The sequence below is a fragment of the Theropithecus gelada genome, chromosome 5, assembly GCF_003255815.1.
Source record: "Theropithecus gelada isolate Dixy chromosome 5, Tgel_1.0, whole genome shotgun sequence".
Classification (NCBI taxonomy): domain Eukaryota; kingdom Metazoa; phylum Chordata; class Mammalia; order Primates; family Cercopithecidae; genus Theropithecus; species Theropithecus gelada.
In genome coordinates, this window is record NC_037672.1 from 69532609 (window position 1) to 69557480 (window position 24872).

General features: G+C 39.4%; 1 protein-coding gene across 1 annotated transcript in view; it reads left to right on the forward strand.

The window, feature by feature from the left end:
• Positions 1–1924: 1924 nt before the first annotated feature.
• ADAMTS3 (ADAM metallopeptidase with thrombospondin type 1 motif 3) overlaps positions 1925–24872 on the forward strand; it is a 281280-nt gene continuing 258332 nt past the window's right edge. The window contains exons 1-3 of the mRNA XM_025385984.1: positions 1925–2030; positions 3323–3350; positions 22432–22838. Coding sequence (XP_025241769.1) covers positions 1962–2030; positions 3323–3350; positions 22432–22838 — 504 coding nt within the window. The 5' untranslated portion in view covers positions 1925–1961. The remainder of the gene's footprint in view (positions 2031–3322; positions 3351–22431; positions 22839–24872) is intronic.

A 24872-nucleotide genomic window follows, 5' to 3' on the forward strand; every position in this document is an offset into this window, starting at 1 on the left:
TGTATCTCTAGTATTCTTTTACTTGTCGGTGTAAATTGACAAATTTTTAATTTATCGAATGCTTAGGGTTACTTCTCTTTAATGAGTGGTAAAACCCGGTGTAAAATTTAGCAAATCACTTCTGCATAGCTAGTCAACGACAGGTTACAAAAATGCCACAGGCTTTAATTGAAGGAAAATAGTAATTTAGAGATACTTCAGTGCTGGGGTCTAATTCTAATTCCAATTAATAACTAATTGACCTAATACCCTATTTTAATAGGTGGGACCATTTAGTTACCTAGTTTCTCATTTGTATATGTAAATGACCTCGATATATGATTTTGAGAAGACTTAGCAGATAAAACATCAGTGAACAACGAATCTTTCCAGGCTTAAGTTAAAGGCACAACCATCACCTTACCTCTCTAGGAATAAACAATGAATTGAAGTTACAGGAAACCCTCCAAACTCACATTGCTTTTAAAAAAGAACGGGAACTATGACTTATCTTGCATCTCATAGCAAGATAAACACTAGCTCGTTTTATTGTAGGCAGGCCTCTTTAACACTCTGTCCAGTTGAAGTCTTGAAGTTCGTATCTAAATTTGTGTCTACTCACTCCTGGCTCGTGGACCGGTCAGTGGAGGTTGGAGCTATTTCCTTTTCCTCCTGTCTGCTTTCTGGAAAGCACCCACAGGTGTCTACGCCTGGGAGTTGGGCCTGGGCTAGGATTCCAGCAAACTCTCAGGTTGGTGTCATTTCCCCTCAGGAAGCGCCAGGCCACAGCGGGCAGAAATCATTTGATAACTTAATCTGGGTGTGAGGAAGAGTCGCTGAGGCCTGTGTACTCTAGTGATAAACGGAAGCATCTGGGAGATTCAAGGAAAGGACGTGGTATCTTTTAAAATTAATATAAACGAATAAAGCCTAAACAAGAGCTTACAAAGAAGGACACCCCCTCCCAAAACGTGGGAGGTAACTGGTGCCTGGAGGGGAGATCACCACGTGGTTAAGATCTGGAGGTTCCAGGGCTTCACTTCGGGGAGAATTCTTTGGCTGGGAGAACAGTGGAGGTTGGAGGAGGTGAACTGCCTACAGCCCAGGACCAGCCCTTGGACCCTCCCCCTTCCTATAATTAACTCAACGCGCGTCCCGCCAGTCGGGATCGGTGGCGCCCCTGGACCCTCCCCTCCTTTCGCCTTAGGCGGAGAAGGAGAGGCTTCAGGGTGGGAGGTCGAGCCCGGGCCACACCAACCCCTGAGCGGTCACCAATCCTGACACGGTGCCGGGGGCGCCGGTTCGGGCCCCGCATGACGTGGGCGCCACGGCGGGAGGGGCAGTCCGGGGAGCTCCGGACGCCTTATTAGCGCCCCGCGGGTCGCCAGCAGCCAGCAGACTGCCGCGCTGCGAGCAACAGGAGCCGGCGAGCGGCCCACTCCTCCCACCTCCTCCGCCTGCCTCCTCCTCCTCCCCTTCGCTCCTCCCGCCCCCACCTCTGCGTTTGCGGCGGAGTCGCCCTCTCCCTGCCTCTTTCTCCCGCTCCCGCTCGCTCGTCTCTCTCGCTAATACTTCCCCCTGCTGTGCTCCGGGGAACCCAAGCATTCTCCGCGCTAACCTTAGGGACCAATGGTGCTCGAAAAGCCTCGAAAAAGCTGCTTTGGGCAGAAATAGTTGGAAAGCCCCTCGTCCCTTCCCCCTCTCCCGGGCTCAGCCTGTGCCCGCTTGCAGCACCTTCTCGCTCCTGCACACTCTGTTTGGGAGGACGGGGTGAGAAGGTGAAGTGGAAAAAACTTAAGAGCAGAGGGGGCCAGTCTCAGAGCTCAAATTTCATTTTCATTGAAGCAAAGCACAGAAGATCATTTGTTTCTATTTTGCATTTTTTTCCTTTTCCTTTTTTTTTTCTTAAAGAAACTTATTTTGGGGGGGTTTGCTGTGGGCATTTGCTTTGCCCAGTAGTTGGAAAGTGAACTCGACTCGTGATGGTTCTCCTGTCACTTTGGTTGATAGCAGCCGCTCTGGTAGAGGTTAGGACTTCAGCTGATGGACAAGTAAGTGGAAAATAATAACAATAAAAAACTCAAACCCAACCTTTTCCCGAAAAGTTCCTCCCCTGTCTACCCTCCTTTCTTTCCTCCTTCTCCTCCCACCCTTCCCTGTTATCTTTCGCGTTCAGGAACGGTGTTTTGAGGGCTGGGCGCAGCGTGCGGGCTTTTGGGGGTGGAGGGTTGAGTTGCACGGGAGGTTATGACTCCCACTCCGGGAGCCCAGGCTTGTCACACCTAGGGCTTCACCAGTCTGTGACATTCGTAACAATTCCTAGTGACAAACCGCAGCCAGTTCCCATCCTCGCCGGGTCATCTGGGCTTCCCCTTTCTGGAGGGCGGTCTGGGCGCTTGAATGAAGTTCTGGACACTGGGTCCGGGATCCCAGCGCTCTGGCTGCTGCCGCCAGAGTCGGGTTCCTGGAGCTTTCTCTCCTCCGAACTGACTCACGGTTTTTTCGGGCAGCTGGAGGCGGGGGTTTCAGGAAGTCCTTGGGCCGGACAGGGAGAGATCCTGTAGACACGTGTCCTGGGAGTACCACGGCCGGGCTAGGGTTTGACAGTTGGGGAGGGGGGCTGGAGACGTTTCCTGCCCTGCGTTTTCCTGGGCAGAGGCTGCAGGCGCCGGCCGCCTTCTCCCCTCCCCCTCTGCACAACTCCTCCTCTTTTTAAAGCTAAGTTGACTGCAGCTCTGTTTCTTTTCGGCCCTGCCCCCAGCCCTTTGGAGACTCAAGGTGAAGCCCGATGCTCTCAGAAGAGTCCTTGAGAAGGCTCCGCCAGGGGAGCCGTTTGTAGTAAATTATATCAGCACTGGGCCGATGGGACTTTGGGTACAGAATTTCTCTGTTAGTTTTCGTAGCTTCTCCGGTCGGCCTGGTCTAATCGACCATAGGGTAAAAAGTAGAGGATTGTCTAGTTGATTCCTGACCTTAAATCTGATTAATCAGGCCCCCGTTAGGCTTCTTTTGGCCTGTTTAAATTCATAGACTTTCTTTTCTAATCCAGACCCAGTAGAATTTTCAGAACAGAGTATTGAGTGTGTGTATGTATTTTTGCTGGCTTCATAAGTGTTAAATTAAAATGAAAAGGGGCAAACAACTGCCTTCCCCAAATTGTTATGGAATTGTCTCATGAAACCTTCTACAAACCAAGGTGCAGGCTTTAGGCACCAATCCCAGTCTCTAGCATCTCCTGATTAGTTAGCTCTTGGAAAGCATTAATGGTAGAAATAAAACTCGCAAGGTGATAAGATGAAACCCAGTAACTGTTTCTTTTTCTTGCTTTCCCCCTCCTTTCCAGGCTGGTAATGAAGAAATGGTGCAAATAGGTAAGCTTTGTTCTCAGATGCCACTCTTATCTTAAGTTGAAAGTAAGGGAGTGAAGTGAGCTAAGCAAAATATTGTTTCTGAAATGTTTCCCACTGGTGGTTAAAAAAAATAATCTGTAGTCCGGAAGCACTTCTGTTCTTCTCTTCCTCTTTCTGGAGGAAGATCCCACTTTCCTCGGGCTAAATTATAGTGAGGTAAAAATTCTTCTGCAGTTGGGCATTTCAAGCATCAGTTTATTACTGTCTTTGTACAAGCCACTGATATGTACTTGGAAGGTGATGGAGGGGCTGGAAGATGATGTGGAGATGAATGAAATAAAATCATCAACTTCTGTAGCATTTAGGGGGAGAACATTTGAGTACAATAGGAGGCAAGAATGCAACATAGAAGAGAACAATGAAGTACGGAGGATGGAAATTTTTGTCTTACAATCTTTCCTGCTTTGGGTAAATCCTCTGATGACCTCTATTATTCAATCTGCTTTAAAATAATTATGTCCTGATGTGAAAGATACTGTTAGGCCTTTTGCTAATATCTAAAATCCCAGTACTCTCCTGATGCTGTGGAGATTCTTACTCCCATTTTATGGGTGAGGAGACTGAGATTCAAAGAGTGTAAGTGACTTGCAACAGGTCACTCAGAAGTCCGTGGTCTTTCTTGAAGCTGTTTAGAGTAATGTATTTGTTGTGAATGTGGAGACTGAAAGTCATCTGGCAAGAAGCCAGGCTACATTCAAAGTCTTTTCATACACATTTTACTTGGATTACTTTAAAAGATAATTTTTCTTTTTGGCAGAGTATTAGTCTCTGTAAATTCTGTATTTGTCAGGTGATATTGTAAAGCCGTCTTTTAGAAGAAGAGTTTTTATTACTGCTGCTGCAAACGTAGTTACAAGTCATTGGCCGTTTATTAAATGCCAGGCACAGGGTTGTTGTTTCATGTACATTATGTCAACTGATTCCCACAGCCACACCATGAGGTGGGGATACTGTTGTGCCTATGTTAGAGATGAGGAAAATGAAAATGAAGCTTGAGAAGTTGCACAGCTACCTGTTATAGTACACAGTGTGGAGATCCACACTTGTTAACTAAGAAACCCAAGAGCTAGGCCCAGAGATGTGTGTATGTAGCCTGTAATATATGAGCATATATCAAAATGCTCCTTCCTACTCAGTGCTTAGCATTCATCATTGGATATATTTCCCTAGCTTAGGCTTCTATGGCAAGAGCAGAACAGTGGGGAGGAAAGGCACTGAGAACTGCACTAAAAATACAGTGTTTATGAATAGATACTTGTCATTTGTAGTTGGTAACATTCAGCCATCAATCCTTATCTTTTTAGAGAATGTTTTTTAACAAACTCTTGAGTAGAGAGAAGAAAGTTGTCTTATTTTTAATTACTTAAACATTTGATTACTTACATGTCCCAACTTTTCAAAAGCAAATTAAAAAGATGTCTTAAGATCACCCATTCCACCAAAAAATTTCATAAAATATATAGCTTTGATTAACATTTTAAGATAGAATTAGGATGTTCTCATATAAGAGGCCCTGGATTGAACCAAAGTTTGGTTCAGTTGTTTTGCTAATGTAAATTACTATTGTAGCCCTTTCAAAGGGAAGAAAATAGTACAGGTGTGCTTAAATTTGGCAGAAGAGAGATAAATCAGTATGAAGGAGAGGAGGCAGAGCCCTGTTAGGTTATAGTGCTGGAGATTTACTTGTTCCCATATTCATCTGTTTTATGGGATTTCTCTCTTTTATTATTACCATTCTTATTTATCATTTTCAAGTTGAATGAAGAGAAGAACAGATTGAAAAAATTAGATTTTGGCCCACAGGTCTTGTGATAGCAAAAGTATAACTATCATTTCACTTTGGTTTATGTATAATATGTAAGAAAATCTTATGTACAGTAATTAGTTTTACTCACCTGTCCCCTATGTGTAAAGGCACTGCTAACCTGGAGATTTGGTAACATGCACTCCTGAAAACATTCCTTTTTTTTGTTTTCTATTAACTGATTTAGAAGTAGTTTTATATAACCACCTGGGGACATGTTATTTGATCAAAGATACGTTAGGAAAGACAAATAATGTTTGTAGATTTTATTTATTTATTTTATTGCTCAAGAAATTGGCTAGAAAAACATTGCTTGGCCCCGAATAATTTCTAAAGAATTTAATGTCTCAGGAAGGGTTAAATATAAATCAGTAGTAAACCACAAGTTGAAAAACTAAATTTTAAAAATACGTTCTATTGAAATGTAATATAGATGTAGGAGAGTACATATAAGTTTCCTTTGCCGATTTTTCACCAAGTGAATGCTCCTGTGCAGTCAGCAGCTGGATCAATAAGTTGAACATTACCGGCACCGCTGTATGTCCCTCATGCCAACTGCCAAGCTTTCTCCTGTTGTGAAAGGTGACTGCTCTCCTGACATCTAACAGGATAAATTGATTGTGTCAGTTTTTCATGCTCTTTATAACTAGAGTCACAGGATATGTACATCTTAGTATTTAACTTAGACAGTCAGTTTTCAAAAATGTAGCTTATATGCTTCAACCCTCTAGACTAGGAAGGCTTTTATTTAGGTAAGGAGAAGGCAGTTTGTGATGGGGACAGGTTAGAATACGTATAGCTATGTCACCAATCTAGTGTCTCATGCACGATATTGCCTCTTTCCTTTTCTCTTCAGCCAGTGGAAAAATACCTTCTTGGTATGTGGGAAAGTAGGATTCGCCCTACAAAAAATGGGTAAATAGGTTTTGAACCCTGACCTAGTTGTGTCCCTCTTTGCCAACCAGATAGGAACTGCCTCTCTAATCACCTACCTATACCCGTACATACATATATATCTATGTGTTTGAGTATGTTTCTGTGTATGTGTGTAAGTATGTTTCATGAGATCATTGACATACTTTTAGGGGATACCAGGGAGCACTGTCATTTCTGACTCAGAGTATGGCCTTCATAGGATGCCTGAGGTAATCGTGGGAAACTGGTGTGGCTGGTCCAATTGGGTAAGGAGGCTTGCTCAATGACACATGTGGTTTAGGAAACAATCATAGTTCTGTAGAAATTGGAAAATCTGAAAAAGAACTCTCTCAATCCTTTTGTTTCATAAGCCAACACTGAGATTGCTTGAGTATCATTTGAGGAAAAAGCATTGTGATCCTTTAGTGTTAAGCTGTCTTCTCTTTCCTGACCCAGTTGGAATTGGGGCATCTCTTCCCTCTCCTGATTCCTCTTGGAATTGGGGCATCTGTCCTATTTCTGTTCCCCAGTTGCAAATTCCATTACATCCCAATCTTAAAAAAATAAAGTTGCTAATCGTGTTCTCTCAGATATCTAGTTTACTAAGAGATAATTTTTCACCATTTTCAGGTTTTGGTTTGTAAGGTTTAGTGTGAGTCACTTACCTAGTTATTGACCAGTAAGCATTGTCACTAGATTAACCCTCATGAAAGCAAAGACTTTGTTTTGATGCCAGTTGTAACTCTAGTACATAAAACAGTGCTTGGTACCTTGTGGGTCCTCAAATATTGGTTATTCAATGAATAGATCTAGCAAGCAGGATATTATTATATTAAGGTTTATTTGTGTTCTGAATTTCCTTATTTTGTGCCCTTCTCCAGGCTGAATTGGTTCCTAAGAAAATGAAGATGGTGACAATGGCTATACAATTAATTATTCAATGTTATCAAGGCCTCTTGGAGCTCCTCTTCCACCCTACAAAGCACAGGGACCTAGGCCTATCATTATTTTATGCTTTTCTGTTTGTACTCAATAAGTATTTGGTAAATTGAATTGAATTCTATGTGTAGTTTTGGAATGCCAACTAATTTTTTTTTTTTTTTTTTTTTTTTTTTTACTACAGCCTACTTGGGATCATTTGCCCTATTGCTGGCATCAGGAAAGATAAGCTAAGCTAAGATTAAAATCTGTCAATCCAATTTGCCAGTAGCAGTACTAGAAAGTGTGGTGAAGGAGGTTTAAGGGGATCCTTTATAAAATGTAGGTGAGAGCCCCAGAACTTGCTTACGGAGTAAAAACAAATTCACATGATACATTTTGACAAATGGCTTTTGAAGAAGTCTGTATGATCTGAACTCATACTAGCAACTTAGGAAAGCATTGATTTTTAAAATTTCACTTTAGAATTAATTCTGTCTGCTTTTTGATATTTGAAGATAATTTTTAAATATTTGGTTATGCAATCTGAAAGATGCAGTGAATTCATAATTTTTCTAACTCTCAAGTACCCAATGAATATGAATAATTATACAAATGTTTTTGTAATTTTATTAGTACTATAAGAAGACTCATCTACCTCATGCAGTACAATTTGAGAGTTGTATATTCCTTGAAATGCATAGTGGAGCATGGGAAGTTTCCTAGCATAGCAACCTCTGTTCCCACATATTATTTATACCTCCTAATTTTCCAAAGAAGTTTACATGACTTTGCTGACTAACTGTAAATCCCTAGGAGAAATTTTGTGGTAAAACGTCAGTCTCTTGTTTAGGAAATGATTGCCACAAATTCAGCATGATGAATCTTCATGGAATTTAGAACAAATTGTGAGCAGCATGAAACAGTATATCTTGCTCTTGAAATGATTGATAAAACAAAAATAGCTATTAGGAAACTTGTAGCAAGAAAAAAAGGATTAAATATATGATTCCTCAGATACTGTGGTCTTAGATATTAAATCACATTTCCAACAATTTTTCTTAATATTTAGTAAGTATATTTGTATATTAGATAATGCAAACCAAAACAATGATTGATGACATTATTCATGAGTTCCAGTTCTCGTTCCTTTACGTGTAAAATCCTCTCTTTTACATGTAAAGTTCATTTTTTTGTTTCTGTTTTTTTTTTGAGACAGGGTCTCGCTCTGTAACAGAGACTGGAGTGCAGTGGTGCAATCATGGCTCACTGCAGCCTTGATCTCCCCAGCTCAGGCTATCCTCCTGCCTCAACCTCCCGAGTAGCTGGGACTACACTGGCCCCATTTCTTTTTTCTTTTTTTTGAGACAGAGTCTCACTCTGTCTCTCAGGCCGGAGTTCAGTGGCACAATGTCGGCTCACTGCAACCTCTGCCTTCTGGGTTCAAGCAATTCTCTGCCTCAGCCTCCCGAGTAACTGGGACTAAAGATGTGTGCTACCATGCCTGGCTAATTTTTGTATTTTTAGTAGAGATGGAGTTTCATCATCTTTTCCAGCTGGTCCTGAACTCCTGACCTCATGATCCACCCGCCTCAGCCTCCCAAAGTGCTGGGATTACAGGTGTGAGCCACCGTGTCCGGCCCTGGCCCCATTTCTTAATCTAAAATCTAAATCTATATATACAGGAGAGGGCCTATGAATATTCGTATTTCCTCTATCAAGTGGTCAGGAGCACAGACACTGTTGACTGTGTAGTTTAAAATCCCAACTCCACCACTTTCTAGCTGGTAACCTTAACCTCTCAAAGTGTTACTTTCTTGTGTATAACAGGCATAATACTACATTTTAGAAAAAATTTTAATTTTAATTTTAAGTTCCAGTGTAGATGTGCAGGACGTGCAGGTTAGTTACATAGGTAAACGTGTGTCATGGTGGTTTGCTGCACTTATCAACCTATCACCTAGGTATTAAGCCCAGCATGTCCTAGCTATTTTTCCTAGGGTTCTCTTCTCCTCCACCCCACACCGCAATGGGCCCCAGCGTGTGTTGCTGCCCACCCTGTGTACATGTGTTCTCATTGTTCAGCGCCCACTTATGAGTGAGAACATGTGGTGCTTGGTTTTCTGTTCCTGAATTAGTTTGCCGAGGATAATGGCTTCCAGCTCCATCCATGTTCCTGCATTGGACATGATCTTGTTCCTTTTTATGGCTGCATAGTATTCCATGGTGTATATATACCACATTTTCTTTATCCAGTCTATCAGTGATTGGCATATGGGTTGATTTCATGTCTTTATTATTGTGAATAGTGCTGCAATGAACATTTTTGCTGTGTAGAAACTCTTTGGTTTAATTGGATCCCATTTGTCAATTTTTGCTTTTGTTGAAATTGCTTTTGGCAATTTCATCATGAAATCTTTGCCCATGCCTATGTCCTGAATGATATTGCCTAGATTTTCTTTTAGGGTTTTTATAGTTTATAGTTTTTTGTTATAGTTTTGGGTTTTACATTTAAGTGTTTAATCCATCTTGAGTTAATTTTTAAATAAGATGTAAGGAAGGGGTCCGGTTTCAATTTTCTGCATATGACTAGCCAGGTCTCCCAGCACCACTTATTAAATAGGGAGTCCTTTCCCCATTGCTTGTTTTTGTCAGATTTGTTGAAAATCAAATGGTTGTAGATGTGCAATGTTATTTCTGAGTTCTCTGTTCTGTTCCACTGGCCCGTGTGTATGTTTTTGTATCAGTAACATGCTGTTTGGGTTATTGTAGCTTGGTAGTATAGTTTGAAGTCAGGTAGTTTGATGCCTCCAGCTTTGTTCTTTTTGTTTAGGACTGTCTTGGCTATACGAGCTCTTTTTTGGTTCCATATGAATTTTAAAATAGTTTTTAAAAATTCTGTGAATAATGACAATGGTAGTTTAATGGGAATAGCATTTAATCCATAAATTACTTTGCCATAGTCTCATGAAAATACTACTATTTACTTCATAGCATTCATAAAATGCTAGTACATTGTAAACAAGATAGAATCACAACTATTGTTATTAGTGTGTCTTTGACTTGTGCTGTTTCTTTTGTAAACTTTTACTCAAAGAGAGGTACTTCATTCTAATCCCTACATTTTAGATAGGTCTGCCTATCACCATGAATTTCCAGGAACTTTAATTTCCTGTGCTATGGACTTGTAACAAACTATCCAGCCAGTCAGCTCACCATGTGACAGCTCTTTGAGAGTTCTGTTTTCATGTATTATCTTCATGTTTGTATCTCAATGTAGTATTGTTTAATTAATTGTAATATAGCAGTCGAGAGAGGGAGTTGAGAAATGAATGGTGCAAAACCAGTTACTCCATATGGATTCCATGCCAACTCTATTTTATGTTTACCAGATACAATTCTTTTACTTCTTACACCTTATTTTGCTGGAATTGCCTTCATTCCATTTTGCTAAAAGAAATCATGTAGAAGTCATGACTCCTTTGGATGCAAATGACAGGAACCCATTTCACACAGGTTAAGGAAAACAAAATTGATGAGGTTTCAAAGTCAGGTATAGTTGGATCTAGAGTTTAAATAATACCGTCATGGAATCTCTCTCTTTCTCTTATTCCCTCTTTCTCTTTTTCCTTGTGTCTTTCTCATTTTTCCTCTGTATTGGTTTTATTTCTCTTTCAGGGTAGGATTGATTCACCTCCCCCTACACCTCCCACAAGTTGTGGCAAAGACTGTTGCTGTCATCTCCAGGCTATCATTCTACCTTTCACCCCAGAAGACAAACACCTCTTTTTTGACAGGTCCAGTACATTTCCTGGTAGAGATTTTATTGGCTACTTGATTTAGTCATAAACTTGAATCATTCACTGTGGTCAGGGGATGCAGTACTTTGATTCACCTGGATTGGGGCATTTTACCCCTGATTTAAAAGGAGTGTGACTGGAGAGTGACATGGTTAACCTGAAGTGAAATCGGTGTGCAGCTAAATAAAAAGAGGGATGCATGCTGAAGAGTCACACATCATACAGTAATACCTCAAATGCAATAGCTTTCCAGCACATTGATGGGAGATAGTGGCTGTGGCAGGGAGAATAATGGCACGCCAAAAATGTCTGTGCCTGAATCCTTGAAACCTGCGAGTATGTTATGTTACATGCCAAAGGGGGATTAAGTTTGCAGATAGAATTAAGGTTGACAATCAAATGACCTTAAAATAGAGAGATTATCCTGGATTATCAGAGTAGGAGTCTTTATAAATGGAAGAGGGAGGCGAAAGAGAGAGAACCAGAGAGGTGGCAGCAGGAGGACTTAGTCCCCTGTTGCTGGTTCTGAGGATGGAGGAAGGGGGACCATAAGCCAGGTGATGCTGGTGGCCTCCAAAAGCTGGACAAAGCAGGGAAACAGATTCTCTCTTACAGCTTCCAAAAAAAATGCAGCCCTGCTGATGGCTTGATTTTAGCTCAGTGGCCTAGTAGACTGTCCCAGTTTCTCCTACTTTTTGACAAAAGTATGAGCCAGGCTATTTTAGATTTGGAAAATGTAATTATCGCAAGTAAAGTTTCAGTGAAAACCTTTAACAATGCTGTCCACATTTCTTATTTATCTTATTTTTCCCAGCCTTTGCTCTTGGAGACAAATGTTAATTTTTATAGCTTCAAATTCTCTGCTCAATATTAATCTTTCAAAGTTCTATCTAGCAAAAATTATAATTTTTAAAGTGCCTAACATTGCTCTCGAGTCTGTAAAATTCTTAATGATGCTAAATAAGCAGAGGTGCTTATTTAAAAACTGAGATTGGAATGTTAAAATTTTGGCATTTGGGCTTCACTTAAAAACAAAATCTTTTTAACTTATTTTGTTATTAATTATTTGGTCATTTTAAGATGTAGCAAATAAAATTCTTGGATATCTTTCTTCAAAGCGTGCTTTTTCTTTTTTTGAAATATGTTCTCTTACCTGATTTCATGTTCTAGTACACTAAAGAATGTGTTGTTCTTTCCTAAATGGCTTTTTTGAACATAAATATTGTGCAATTGCAACAAATATTTATTAAAAAGCCAGATTTCTAAAAATTAGAAGAATTTAAGTACACAACTATTCGTTCGTTCTTAATAATGAATAAAAAAACAATCACCTTTAGTTTTCAGATAGCTTCATAAAAATATTATACTATGAAAATAGATTTGCAATTAAAATAAAAGACACACCAAAGAGGACGTCGACCTTGTGGTGATAAGAGCCTAGAGGGTTTGAAGTGAGGAGAAAAGAATTTGACTGTGTTCAGAATTTCAGCATGTGTCACAATTAATTTTTAATTGCTTTTGAGAGAAGATGTGTCCCCTTCCCCTTAAGTGTTTATAGCTTTGCTGAGCACTTTGGCATTTGGCGTCCTCTTTAATGTCCATCCTTCACCCTGCTTGCATCTTTCCTGGAGCAGCTGGCTCCCATCATTTCTGATGAAAGTCATTCTCTTACTCTTGGCTCAGGATTTGGAAATGTTGTTGTTGGAGCTGCTTCTTTAGCTGATCTTGAAAATGCTTATTCGATTTCATTCTTGAGGCCAGATTATTGCATACTGAGAATTTATACCTGATAAAATAAATTGCCCGTGTGAACTGCCTCTTCATAGTAGATAACCAGCCACTTTTTGGGAGAGAATTCCAGTCTTTTAGATTGGGTAATGGGGCATGGATTGTTACAGCCAGATTGGATTTTAGGCCCTCTGTTGATGTGGAATTTAAGGTCCTTCTAACTGTATCACATCAGGCTGGATGGGATTATAGGGGAGAGAGGTCTAGGTACTAGGTACTATGTACTAGGACTTGGAAAGAATCTGAAACTGACTTTCTTTTTCTATAGCTCTAGCTAAGAGGTGATGATGGTGATGATAACAGCTCACTTTTTATTTATTAAAGTTTTGTTAGATGGGCCAGGTCCTTTGTATACTTCACCTGATTTGGTTTCCATTATTGTTTCTGTTTTTAAGGTAGCCTCTGTGAGCCTTAATTTTCAGAATTTGCTTGTAAGATGGCAAAGAGTGCATCAGTCAGGAACTAGAATTCAAATGCAATGCTTTCTGACTCCAGAACTTTAGTGCTCAACCATCATACCCAAATCTCTTCCTTGCTTGGGAACTGTAAGCCATATTGCATCAATCACAAGTATTTCAATATTCTATGTGCCTGGGGTAGCTTTGGTATTAATTAGACCCTTAAAAATTTGTGTGACATATGAGAGATTTATACTGAAGTTGCTCAAGGTCTTTGCAACGTTGACTGTACTACTGAAGACTTTTGTTCTTTTACAGTTCTATAGTGTAGCCTTTGCAATGTATTGGGGACATCTGGTATCCCCTAGGGGATATTTGTGTCTTATTCTGCTACATACTTAGAAGGAAACTAAGATGTCTGTTTCAAGCTGTAGCATATCTGGCTGAACATGTAAAGGAGTTAAGATGATCCTAGAGCATGGGCCACTGTGTCTGTCATACAGTGCACCTTACCAGCCCCCACACAGAGCAATCTCTCCCAAGAAACTCTACTTCCAGACAGAGCCATCGGTTAGACCGACTGACTTCCTTCCTTCTCTCCCTCCCTCCCTCCCTCCCTTCCTTCCTTCCTGTAATGTACACTAAGGCTATGTGTTAGTCTGTTCTCATACTGCTCTTAGGTTGGTGCAAAAGTAATTGCGGGTTTTGCCATTGATGTAAAGAATTACCTGAGACTGGGTAATTTATGAAGAAAAGAGGTTTAATTGAATCACAGTTCCACAGGCTATACAGGAGGCATGCCAGGGGAGACCTCAGGAAACTTACAATCATCGTGGAAGGGTGAAGGGGAAGCAAGCACATCTTCAGGTGGCACTTGGAGAGAGGGACGTAAGGAGAAAGTGCTACACACCTTTAAACAACCATATCTCATGAGAACTCATTCACTGTCACGAGAATAGCAAAAGGGAGGTCCATCCCCATGATTCAATCACCCCTACCAGGCTTCTCTAACATGTGGAGATTATAATTTGACATGAGATTTCAGTGGGGACACAGATCCAAACCATATCAAGCATTTGAACACAGTTAAGGTATTATACTTCTGCCCCAAAGAGCTTATAGTTTCTGAAAGGATGAAACATAAGCATATAACTCTTCTCCCACAGGGATTTTTAAAAAACTTTTGTACAGACATTGCTTTTGTTAAATGACTTGACAGGGAGTACTGTGGAAGCTCAGGCCAGGAGGTCTGTACTCTGTGGATAAGTTGCCAGGAAGGTTTCTTGGAAAAGATAGGGCTTGAGATAGGCCTTGGGGGCCCAATTCAGTTTGCCTTGGTGGAGAGAAAACAGTGGTCCTCTACTGTAGTGATGCTGCAGAGTGGGGCTGTGAGGGTAGGCATGCTTAAGCCAGGTCTTGTGAGCACATTAGACAGAATGTTTCAGTAGGCTAATATGAGAGATGAAATTGAAAAGAAATAAGGGGCAGAGTGCAGAGGGCTTTAAAATACAAAACCTACATTTTTATTTGGGTTAAGTTACTTAGTCTCTGATTTTCTGTTTTCTACTTTATACAGATTTTGTGAATCTTTATCTTTTATCCTAAAGTAATGGCGAACTATTGAGCCTAGTTAGATGGAATAATATAGTGACATTAATTGCCAGCATTTATTGAATATTTACTATGTGCCAGACAGTGTTGTAAGCACTGTGAATTGATTAGCTCGTTTAAATTTTACAACAAGCCTATGAAGTTAATACTATTACCTGTAATCTACAGATAAGAACTAATGTAGTGACCCAAATCACTAAGGTAGTAAGTGGTAGAACCTAGGTATTTTCAATCTGGACCTTTAAAATAATTTTCCTGACAGCAATTTAGACAGTATTTTGGTAAAATTTATATACAATTTAGTAGTGAGAAATTCTGTGTGGGGAATTTGGACTTGTACTTACAGCTTTTCAGTGTGAGGTGATCAGATTTTAAAAGCGATTAGAAGAAAATGGGTTAGTTTGAGAGAAATTGCTAAAGAAAAAGCAGTAGGACTTGAATGATGTCATATGGGGGAAAGTTATAAGACATGTATAAAATAGCTCTCTAGCCTGATTTGGGAGAATCAGCACTTCATGAACAGAAATAGCGAAGTCAGGAGGGCAAGCTAAATAGGTGAACAATCAGTTTGGTTTAGATATATTAAGGATGAAGAGAGAGTAAGACAAGTTATTCTCAATAGAGAACAGAGCCGTTCAGGTTATAGTTTAAGGGAACTTTTCTTTTAACCTATATTTATTGAGGGTTTACTATGTGCAGGGTATCATGCTAAAACACAGATATGTGTAAAGGGATAAATGATTAAAGTTTGGAAACCACTAGGAAAATCTAACATGGTTGACATTAACATAGAAAGTAAAAAATGTTTAAGTAGGCCGGGCGCGGTGGCTCAAGCCTGTAATCCCAGCACTTTGGGAGGCCGAGACGGGCGGATCACGAGGTCAGGAGATCGAGACCATCCTGGCTAACACGGTGAAACCCCGTCTCTACTAAAAAATACAAAAACTAGCCGGGCGAAGTGGCGGGCGCCTGTGGTCCCAGCTACTCGGGAGGCTGAGGCAGGAGAATGGCGTGAACCCGGGAGGCGGAGCTTGCAGTGAGCTGAGATCCGGCCACCGCACTCCAGCCTGGGCGACAGAGCCAGACTCAGTCTCAAAAAAAAAAAAAAAAAAAAAAAAAAATGTTTAAGTATATTGAAACAAAGAACATCGCCTCCTTTAAAGCTTTTGATGTAGGTTGTGCATTATAACTGCATATGTCTGCACAAATTTATATGCATATCACAAATACACTCATGCACATATACACAAAAATGTGGTTATTTTACACAGTACAAGGAGGAAGAAGGCATTACATTAAACTCTAGAGTGAGGAATTTAGATAAAAGAGAATTCTTTGACAAGAAATATTTTTTACATTATAATTAGGCTGCCAGTGGAGATGTGACAACAGTTTTTCTTGGGGGTAGTTGAAGTTACTGAGGAGATTCTGAATAAAAAATACCCTTCTTGCTTGCCTAGCTTCTGAACAAGTTGAGAAATAGAAAAACTAAAGACGTAGGTAAAAAGAAAATATCTTTTACAGAAAAGGCTAAAGTGGAGAATGAGGCTCCCACTTTTGACAGGCAAGTGCACTGGCTACCAATACTCCACCCTGTGCTTGTCAGGCCTCACCAGTCCAGAGCAGGGCTGCCCCTGGCTAAGGAGAACATGTACCCCTTATCAGGCTCATTCCCAGGAAGCAGAATGAGGAGGAAGTGCTGAGGTTTGCAAATTTCTTATGCTTCCCAGACTTCCCAACCACATAATTCACTCTTCTTCACCAGGGAAGGGTGAGTGAAGGGATAGAGAGAAGCCTGGAGTACTCAGAGAAAAACCTTTCTTTCCAGAGAGCAGGAGCAGGTTAAAGGCTCTCTACCACTAACTTGAGAAAAAATAATCCCATCTACTTGAGATGCCTGAACTGTAAGAAAGAGCAGGGATTAGGGACCCTGACTTTTGGCTCTTTTAAATTTTTGACCTGTATAGTTAAAATTCTATGAATATCCAAAGAGATTGCAGAGTGGGGGCTAATTTCCTGCTGCCTGCTCCTAAGAATGCGGGGCTCTGCGTCTTTCTTACAGGAGGTCTGTTTTAATGATTAGATCCATTTCTTGTTTTTGGTAGCTTAAAAGGTAAGACCTGGATACTAAGAAATGTTTGGTTTATAGGGCAGCAGGAACTGTGAGAAATATACACAAGCTTTGCAAGCAAAATTCTGGCTTTAGAGGTGCATGGCTTGTGCAGTTTGCCATCATTAATGGCTTGGTGATAAAATGACTATTTAGCCAAAAGAAGATGCATGCTAATTTCACATACCCCTTCTGGCTCAAACTGCTCTCTTTCGTTCACTCATTTCTTCATTTCGTCATTCATGGATGTTTATTGAGTAACTCCAAGTTCTTTTTTAGGCAGTGGGGAAATGAGGTGAAGAGAACAGATAAAATCTCCTGCCTTCATGAAGTATATATGCTGGTAGATATAAAAATATATAAATAAACATATAAGTAAAATTTATAGGATGTCAGATGGTGACAAGATTTATGGAGAAAGATAAGACACAGAAGGGGGACAGAGGGTAAGATGGTTGCTGGTGGTCAGGAAAGACTTCACCGAGAGGGTCACATTTAAGCAAAGGTCTGAAGCGATTGAGAGAGTAAGCCAGGCAGCTGAGAGGAAGATCCTTTGGCAGAGGAATCAGCAAGTACAAAAACTTTGAGATGTGAGAATCTCCAGCTTCAAGCCCTGGGACTTTGTGAGCCATTTTACTTTGAGTGGGATGGGTTTGAGGAGAAGAGTGATAAGATGTGACACTTTAATTATTCTGACTCTATTTTGAGGATAATCTATTAAGGGGAAGAGCAGAAGCAAGGAGAACAGTTTAGAAGCACATTCAAAATTGAGATGATGTTGGCTCGGACTACAGTAGTAGCAAGGAGGTGGTGAGGAGTGGTCAGAATCTGGATGTATATGGAAGCTAGGATCAACAAAATTGGTAAAAGATTGAGTTTGTAGTACATGAAGGGTTAAGGATGGTTTTAATCAAATTTTTGCTCTGAGTAACTGAAAGTATAGAGTTGCTACTTACTGACATGGGAAAGGAGGAGCAGATATGAGAGCAGGAAGATTGGGAGTTTACGTTTGGAAATGATAAGTTGAGATGCCTTGTGAATATCTACATTGTAGGACTCCATAAGCAATTGGATTTACTAGAGAAGAACTCACAGCTGAAACTGGGGCTAGAGATACACAATTGTGAAGGCATCCAGTCTTAAGATAGGAGGAGCTCACCAGCTCCAGAGGGCAGACACAGAAGAGAAGAGTCCATGGATCAGGTCTTGTGACATTTTATTGTTTCCAGGCCATGGAAACACTGGGACACCGGTAAAGGAGAATGAGAAGGTGAGACCAGTGAGGTAAGGAGAGAATGATGACCTGGAAGCTAAATAAAGAAAATATTTTGAGAAGGAAAGAGAAATAAACTGGGTCAGGTGCTCCTGACATGAAAAGTAAAAAGATCAATTCTTGGCCATTGACTTCAGCAACATGTGATCACTCGTGACTCCAAAAGAAGCTGATTGGAATGTGTTCAAGAAGGAGTAAGAATGGAAAGAGTGGAATTGGAGACATCTAATAGAGTCAATGTTCTGAAGCTTTTTGCCCTCAAGGGGAGTGAAAAAATTACCTAGAGGAAGGGGTGTCATCCAAAATATTTTTTTGTCAAAGATGGGAGATAGGATGTCAGCTTCTTTATCTGTTGGTGGGAATGGTCTAGTTATGTGGGGAAACTTGATGAGGAAAGAGAGAGAGGACATTGCTGAAAAGGCAGTTGTTCTTGAAAAGGCAAGAAGGGCTAGAATGTTGTGCACTAGTAGAGGGTTTACTCTTAGATGAGATGACAGACAATTCATCCATAGTACTAGGAGGGAGATGGACTATATGTGCACTGGTAGCAGTGGGTTGTGGCTAAATCACTGCATTGGGTCATGTTTGAGTAATAAGCTACCAGTAATAGAATTTGTAGTCCTCTGTGCCTGTGGAACTTATGGCCCACAAAAACCTTCACATACCTATTACTGTGGCCCCTCAGCCACCTCAGCGAACAATTTTATACTTTCTAACTTTAAAGTTGAACTACAACATTATTTTAATGAGTGGCTAACTTACACTTAAATTAGTAATAGCTGATATTTATTGAATCTTCTACATGATCTTATGTAAAACTCTCACCAAACCTATGAAGTTGGAACTGTCACTAACTTCCAGTTAGCAGTTGAGGGAACAGAGCCTAAGAGAAAATAAAGAACTTTCTGAAGATCACAAGTGGACCCAACTTACTGCTTTCTGACTCTGCAGTTCATTCAATAACCATAGGCTTTCCTGCTTTGTGAAAGTAGTTGGGCCTGTAAAATGTGAAAATTATGAATGCAGTAAATGAACCTTGGATATAATTTGGTTTACTTCTGTGATTGTAATCTGAAATTAAAATGCTTTGATTGCTTTGAGCTTCTGCCCCTCCTCCCAGTTTCTCCTTCCAAAACCTAGAATTTAAGAGTCTTTTACAGAAATTTTTGATGCTACGCTAGAGGAAAAATTGGTTGACTGGCTGCAGGTGGGTAGAACATTGTAATTCTTGTGGTAGTTCTCTTTTATAAATCAGCTCTTAAATTAGAATTTGACAGCGAGATGCTCCATCTATTCAGAAGTGAATGAGAGCATAGGAGCATGGTCTTCAGAGTCAAAATGATGAGAATTGGAATTTTCCTTTGGCTCTTTGCTTGTATGTGTCAAGCCTTCTAGGTCTGCTTTCTCATTTATAAAGTAAGGGTAATAGGATTTACCTACTGTGATTGTTGTATTAGAGATGATATATTCTCAAACACAAATCATAGAGCTTGGAGCTTTTTCTGCTAATAAATGGCAAGTGACTGGGTAGTTCCTTTGTCAGTTCCATTAACTACCACCCAGGAGATGGTAATTCAGAGGGTTGCCAATCGTGTCTTTTTCCTCATTACCTTAATTCCCAATAGAAAAATGACTCATTCAAGCATTTAATTTAAGAAATGTTTAGGGAGGCCGAGGTGGGCGATTCACCTGAGGTTGGGAGTTCGAGACCAGCCTGACCCACACGGAGAAACCCCATCTCTACTTAAACACACACACACACACACACACACACACACACACACACACACAATTAGCCTGACTTGGTGGTGCATGCCTATAATCCCAGATACTTGGGAAGGCTGAGGCAGGAGAATTGCTTGAACCTAGGAGGTGGAGGTTGCGGTAAGCCGAGATCGCACTATTGCACTCCAGCCTGGAAAAAAAAAAAAAAACCCCCGTAAAAAAAAAAAAAAAAAAAAAAAAGAAAGAAAGAAATGTTTATTATGCGTACTTTTTAGGAATGATTTATTATTTAGCATTAGAGAAAATAAAGCTTTATAGAAACATACCATTCTTATTTTGAATAAAAATGTGGAACATATTACCTGACTGAAAAAATGGAACATACATCTAGGATGTATGGCTTACTGTATGTATAAGCCGCTGAATATCCTCTTGGGTATGGAGAAGCCTCCCTGCCTTTTTCTAAATGTTCTTGTTCTCTAGTCACTTAATCCAGGCATCAGTACAATATACTGATTTAGACTTTGGTTGTGTGAATTCCCTTCAGTGGAATTGGGAAATCCATACACTGAAATTAAGCACTGCTTCCTCTTTCCCTTGACACGGTCAACCGAGGGTTAGAGAAAAAGCTATCACTGAGATTATTGGGACAGCCAGACACTCATGGGCCTGGATAATGTGTCTTGTAAGTCAGTGTGTGTAGCAGCTTAGATAGGGCCAATGTTCTTTGGTTACCTGTATTACTAACTTAATATGCATCAAACAAATCCAACTGACAAGACACCCTGACACATAAAAAATCTTGTATGATGATATTGGGAGTACCAAGTTGAGTGGGGAGTTCTTTATCTTTAAGACATTTATAGTTAATTTGGGCTAGATTTTGTCAGTACACAAACAAGAGCTTGATTCATCTCCTTACTTTGGAAACTTTCCACTCTGTCACTCTGCACCCGTGACACTTGTGCTCATTCTCTTAACTTTTTAGTTGTTTTTTCTCTCTAAACTAGAGTTTATAAAAGTATTCACCATGGAGGAAGACCAAATCTTCCTCACAACCTTCTTGGAAGACCAAGCCTGTGTTTCTGCTAGTGCCTAGTCCAGTTCAGCAGGGGTTGCACTGTCTGGCCACCAGTTTTGGAATCAGGCTTCACTTGACTCATATTACAGTCCTCACTACTTCTTTGGCTAGTAAATATTTACAAGTGCTTCTTGCTGTATTCATTTAATAAAATGAGATAGTTCATTTAAATATATTGGTAATTTTAAGAGGCATAATTATAACAAACATGCACAGAAAGAATTAACATGTTGCACAAGTAAACACCTTTATTTGTCTTCTGGTATTCACATATTGCCTGAGGTTTTTAAAAAGCAGAAAAATAATGAAAACAGTGATTCTGCAAGAATACTTTATGACCATAAGATGTAGGTTCCTTTACAGATCTCATGCTCTAAATACATTATTGGATGACAAAACTTGTGATTTCCATAGGTGAGGAGTTTTGTGAATCATATCACTTTTTAGGGCACTCTAACACACTATAGGATTAGCGTAAGGCTAGAATTATGAAAGTGGGAAACATTTTAGTTCATGTTTTTAGATTTCCCTTCCTATGCCGCCTTCTTTTTTTTTTCTCCTTACTGCCCTGCTGCTTGTTTCTTTCTCTAGTATCCATTGTCCTGTGGTCTTAAAATCATTCCTATAATGGTTCCTGTAATCTGTTCTCTTTCCCAAGGGTGTTTGCATTTTAATAGACAAAATACTCGTATTTGGCTAAGCCAGGGGAATTAAGTGCTAATTGTGAAATTCAGCTTAACATGTAAGTGGCTACCCATATTGTAAGGTGGGTCCCAAATACACTTTCATATTCAAATAGATATCTGTCCCACTTAAGGAATAAGGTGCAAAATGAGAATACTGTTCCCTCTTGACTAACCGGTACCTGCATATTTGATCTAAAGATTATTATGTCTTCTTTACCCATTCTTCTAGTTTTCTAAAAATGGAGGTTTATGGAGGAAAGCATGGTAGGATAGAATATATGGGCTTAGGAGTACCACTTGGATTTATATTCAGGCTTTGCAGTTGTTTGACCTTGGACATAGGACCTTCTACCCCTATATCTCAGTTTTCTCACCTGTGAAGTATGGTTGTTAGGGTTGTTATGGTGGAAAAAATGTGTATAAATTACAGCATTGTAAGCTACAGTATATACATTACAGACTCATGTAATGTAGTTATTGTAATTAGTCTAAATTCCAGGATTTCTACAAGGAAAAAATGAAAACAATCAGAAATTTGTTTTTTACATAATAACCTTGTTAAAAGTTTTTAGCAGATGTCAGTTATGCCAATAATAAATTAATTGAGGGTATGCCTTGATTTTAAGCAAGCCATTTATAGTTTATGAACACATTATATTTGTGTTTGCAAATGTGTTAATGAGATGTGAATATTTACAATGTAATTTTAATACTGTTTTAATTTAAAAATGACTCATTGAACACAAGGTTACTTAAGTGCGTTTGAGAAATGATTTTTGTTCTCAAAATTTTACATTTATGAGCTGATTCAGAAATGTCTATATTATGCACATTGAGGTATGGTCTTGTGAGGTGGGCACTTTTTGTCCGTGTTATGTGCTCCTGTGTTCTCTTATTATGCAGGGTTTGACAATTCTGTTTTTCACCCCACAGATTTACCAATAAAGAGATATAGAGAATATGAGCTGGTGACTCCAGTCAGCACAAATCTAGAAGGACGCTATCTCTCCCATACTCTTTCTGCGAGTCACAAAAAGAGGTCAGCGAGGGACGTGTCTTCCAACCCTGAGCAGTTGTTTTTTAATATCACAGCATTTGGAAAAGATTTTCATCTGCGACTAAAGCCCAACACTCAACTAGTAGCTCCTGGGGCTGTTGTGGAGTGGCGTGAGATATCTCTGGTGCCTGGGAATATAACCGATCCCATTAACAACCATCAGCCAGGAAGTGCTACGGATAGAATCCGGAAAACAGAGCCTTTGCAGACTAACTGTGCTTATGTTGGTGACATCGTGGATATTCCAGGAACCTCTGTTGCCATCAGCAACTGTGATGGTCTGGTAAGGCTCCTTCCGTTTTGGGCATATGAGTTTGCAGGTGCTGGGAGTGCAGCCATGGCTTCTGCATAGTTTGGAAGGTGGAGGTGGAAAGGAGGCTTCATTGTTATGTTACATTTTAAGTTCAGAAAAAGACACTAGAAAGCATTTTACTGTCAAAGATGTGTATTTTGGCTTGTGACAATTTTGTTTCTTGGAATAATGTGAAGACGACATTATTCCAAGAAACGAAAGATAAATATTTAAGCATTTTTTTTTTGGTTAATGTTTTTCCTTGTATTACATTTGAGGATTTTATTTCCTTATTTTGTTCGAAGTGTTCTGAAAACTTTCCAAAGAAGCATAGATTCCTTCAAAATGACAGTATTTTACTCCTTATGTGGAAACTTTGGATATCTTCATAAAGAAAATATTTTGAAAGTATTCTTTAGCTTCCTCACAGAATGCTAATGTGGGAAATGAGCAGATTCTGTCAGAATTTGTCCAAGTAGCATTACTTTATGAACGCAAGGTGCAATACTTTCTGTGTGGTGGCTTTGAGTCTTCATTTTCAAATTCAATACCCATATGTTGCTTTTCAGTTTTGTGGTTGAGGTCAATAGTAACCAGCCCTACTGTACACACTCTGTAGAGGTGAACTATTTTTATTTGTTTTGTATCTCCAGTTGTTATTTGAAAGGCATGTTAGTGTTTATGCCTCTTCCATATACAGCTGATTCCAAGTCTTTATTACAAAAGAGCAACCATTTTTATTTCTGTGGTTATCAGGCTACTGTTTCTTGGGAGTTCAGAGCTGTTACTTTTGTTTTGTCACTGCTTCCGGGAGTTCTCGAAATATTTCTTTCATTCCTGATTATAATTATTCTATAATACCTTGGCTGATCCTCCTGTGATACCTTGAATATTCTGCTATTGTCCTCTTTATGTATAACTTCAACCCAATGGAGTTAAGATACAATGTTTTACCAAGTGCTGGTGAGTTCATCATGTTTTAGTTTATTTTTGCAAGCTTGTACTGACTCTTGATGTTCTGTAGGGTTGTAAAAACCAGCACAGAAAACTGTATGGCATGCATGCAGCAGGTCCACTTCTGCAACATGAACACCACTAGTTTAGGATTATACTTCACAGTTGGTGATGGACTAGTTTCTGGGGTTCCAAGCCGTAAAGAATCTCTCAGATTCCTCTCATTCTGCATGAAAGGTTGAATAGAACTGGATTAACTTAAATCATTGAATAAAAACAATAAGAAAGTACTTTCTAGAAGACTAAACAAGATTCAAGATATTGACTCAGAGAGCTATGATTCAATACTAAGATATAAAAGGAAATAAATTATATAAAATATATTAACACTTTCAAGTACACCATCTTGAGTATAGATCTTAATTTAGTGTTATTTTTAAATTTTATAGCATAAGAAATTATTTAATTTTTATTTCCTCGGTTAAGATTTCAAACTTGGGGTATTGGCTTGAAAATCAGTTTAGGGCAGGCAAAAGGCAAGGAAATCATTTTAATGCATTATTGCAGTGATTTTTAAACCTGACCAAATAATCAGTGTTTTTCTTACTGTACATGTCAAATTATTTAATCATAGATATAGAAATATGGAGCAATAGCAAGTTGTTACAAGGAAGAGGAAAATAGATATGAAGTGTGAATGGAAATTATTGGTATTATTTAGTTTCTAATTTTTAAGATACAGTGTTAACTATATCATGTATATGTCAGTGTAATATATGTGTATATGTGTGTGTGTATAAAACTTGTACAAGTATTCATTTGCTCCATTCTTTGATCCATTAACTAATAAATTAAAAAAATTTGCAGGAAGCTGTTTATGGGCACTTTTCTGGGCACTGTGAAATAGTGAAAGAAATAATCATGGTTACACCCTCAAGGAGCTCAGAAATGTAAAGTTTGCCATAGAATGTAAGTGTCCAAAATGTTTGGTAAAAGAACACACACACACACACACACACACACACAGACACACAAAATATATGTAAATATTTATATAATTATATATAATTA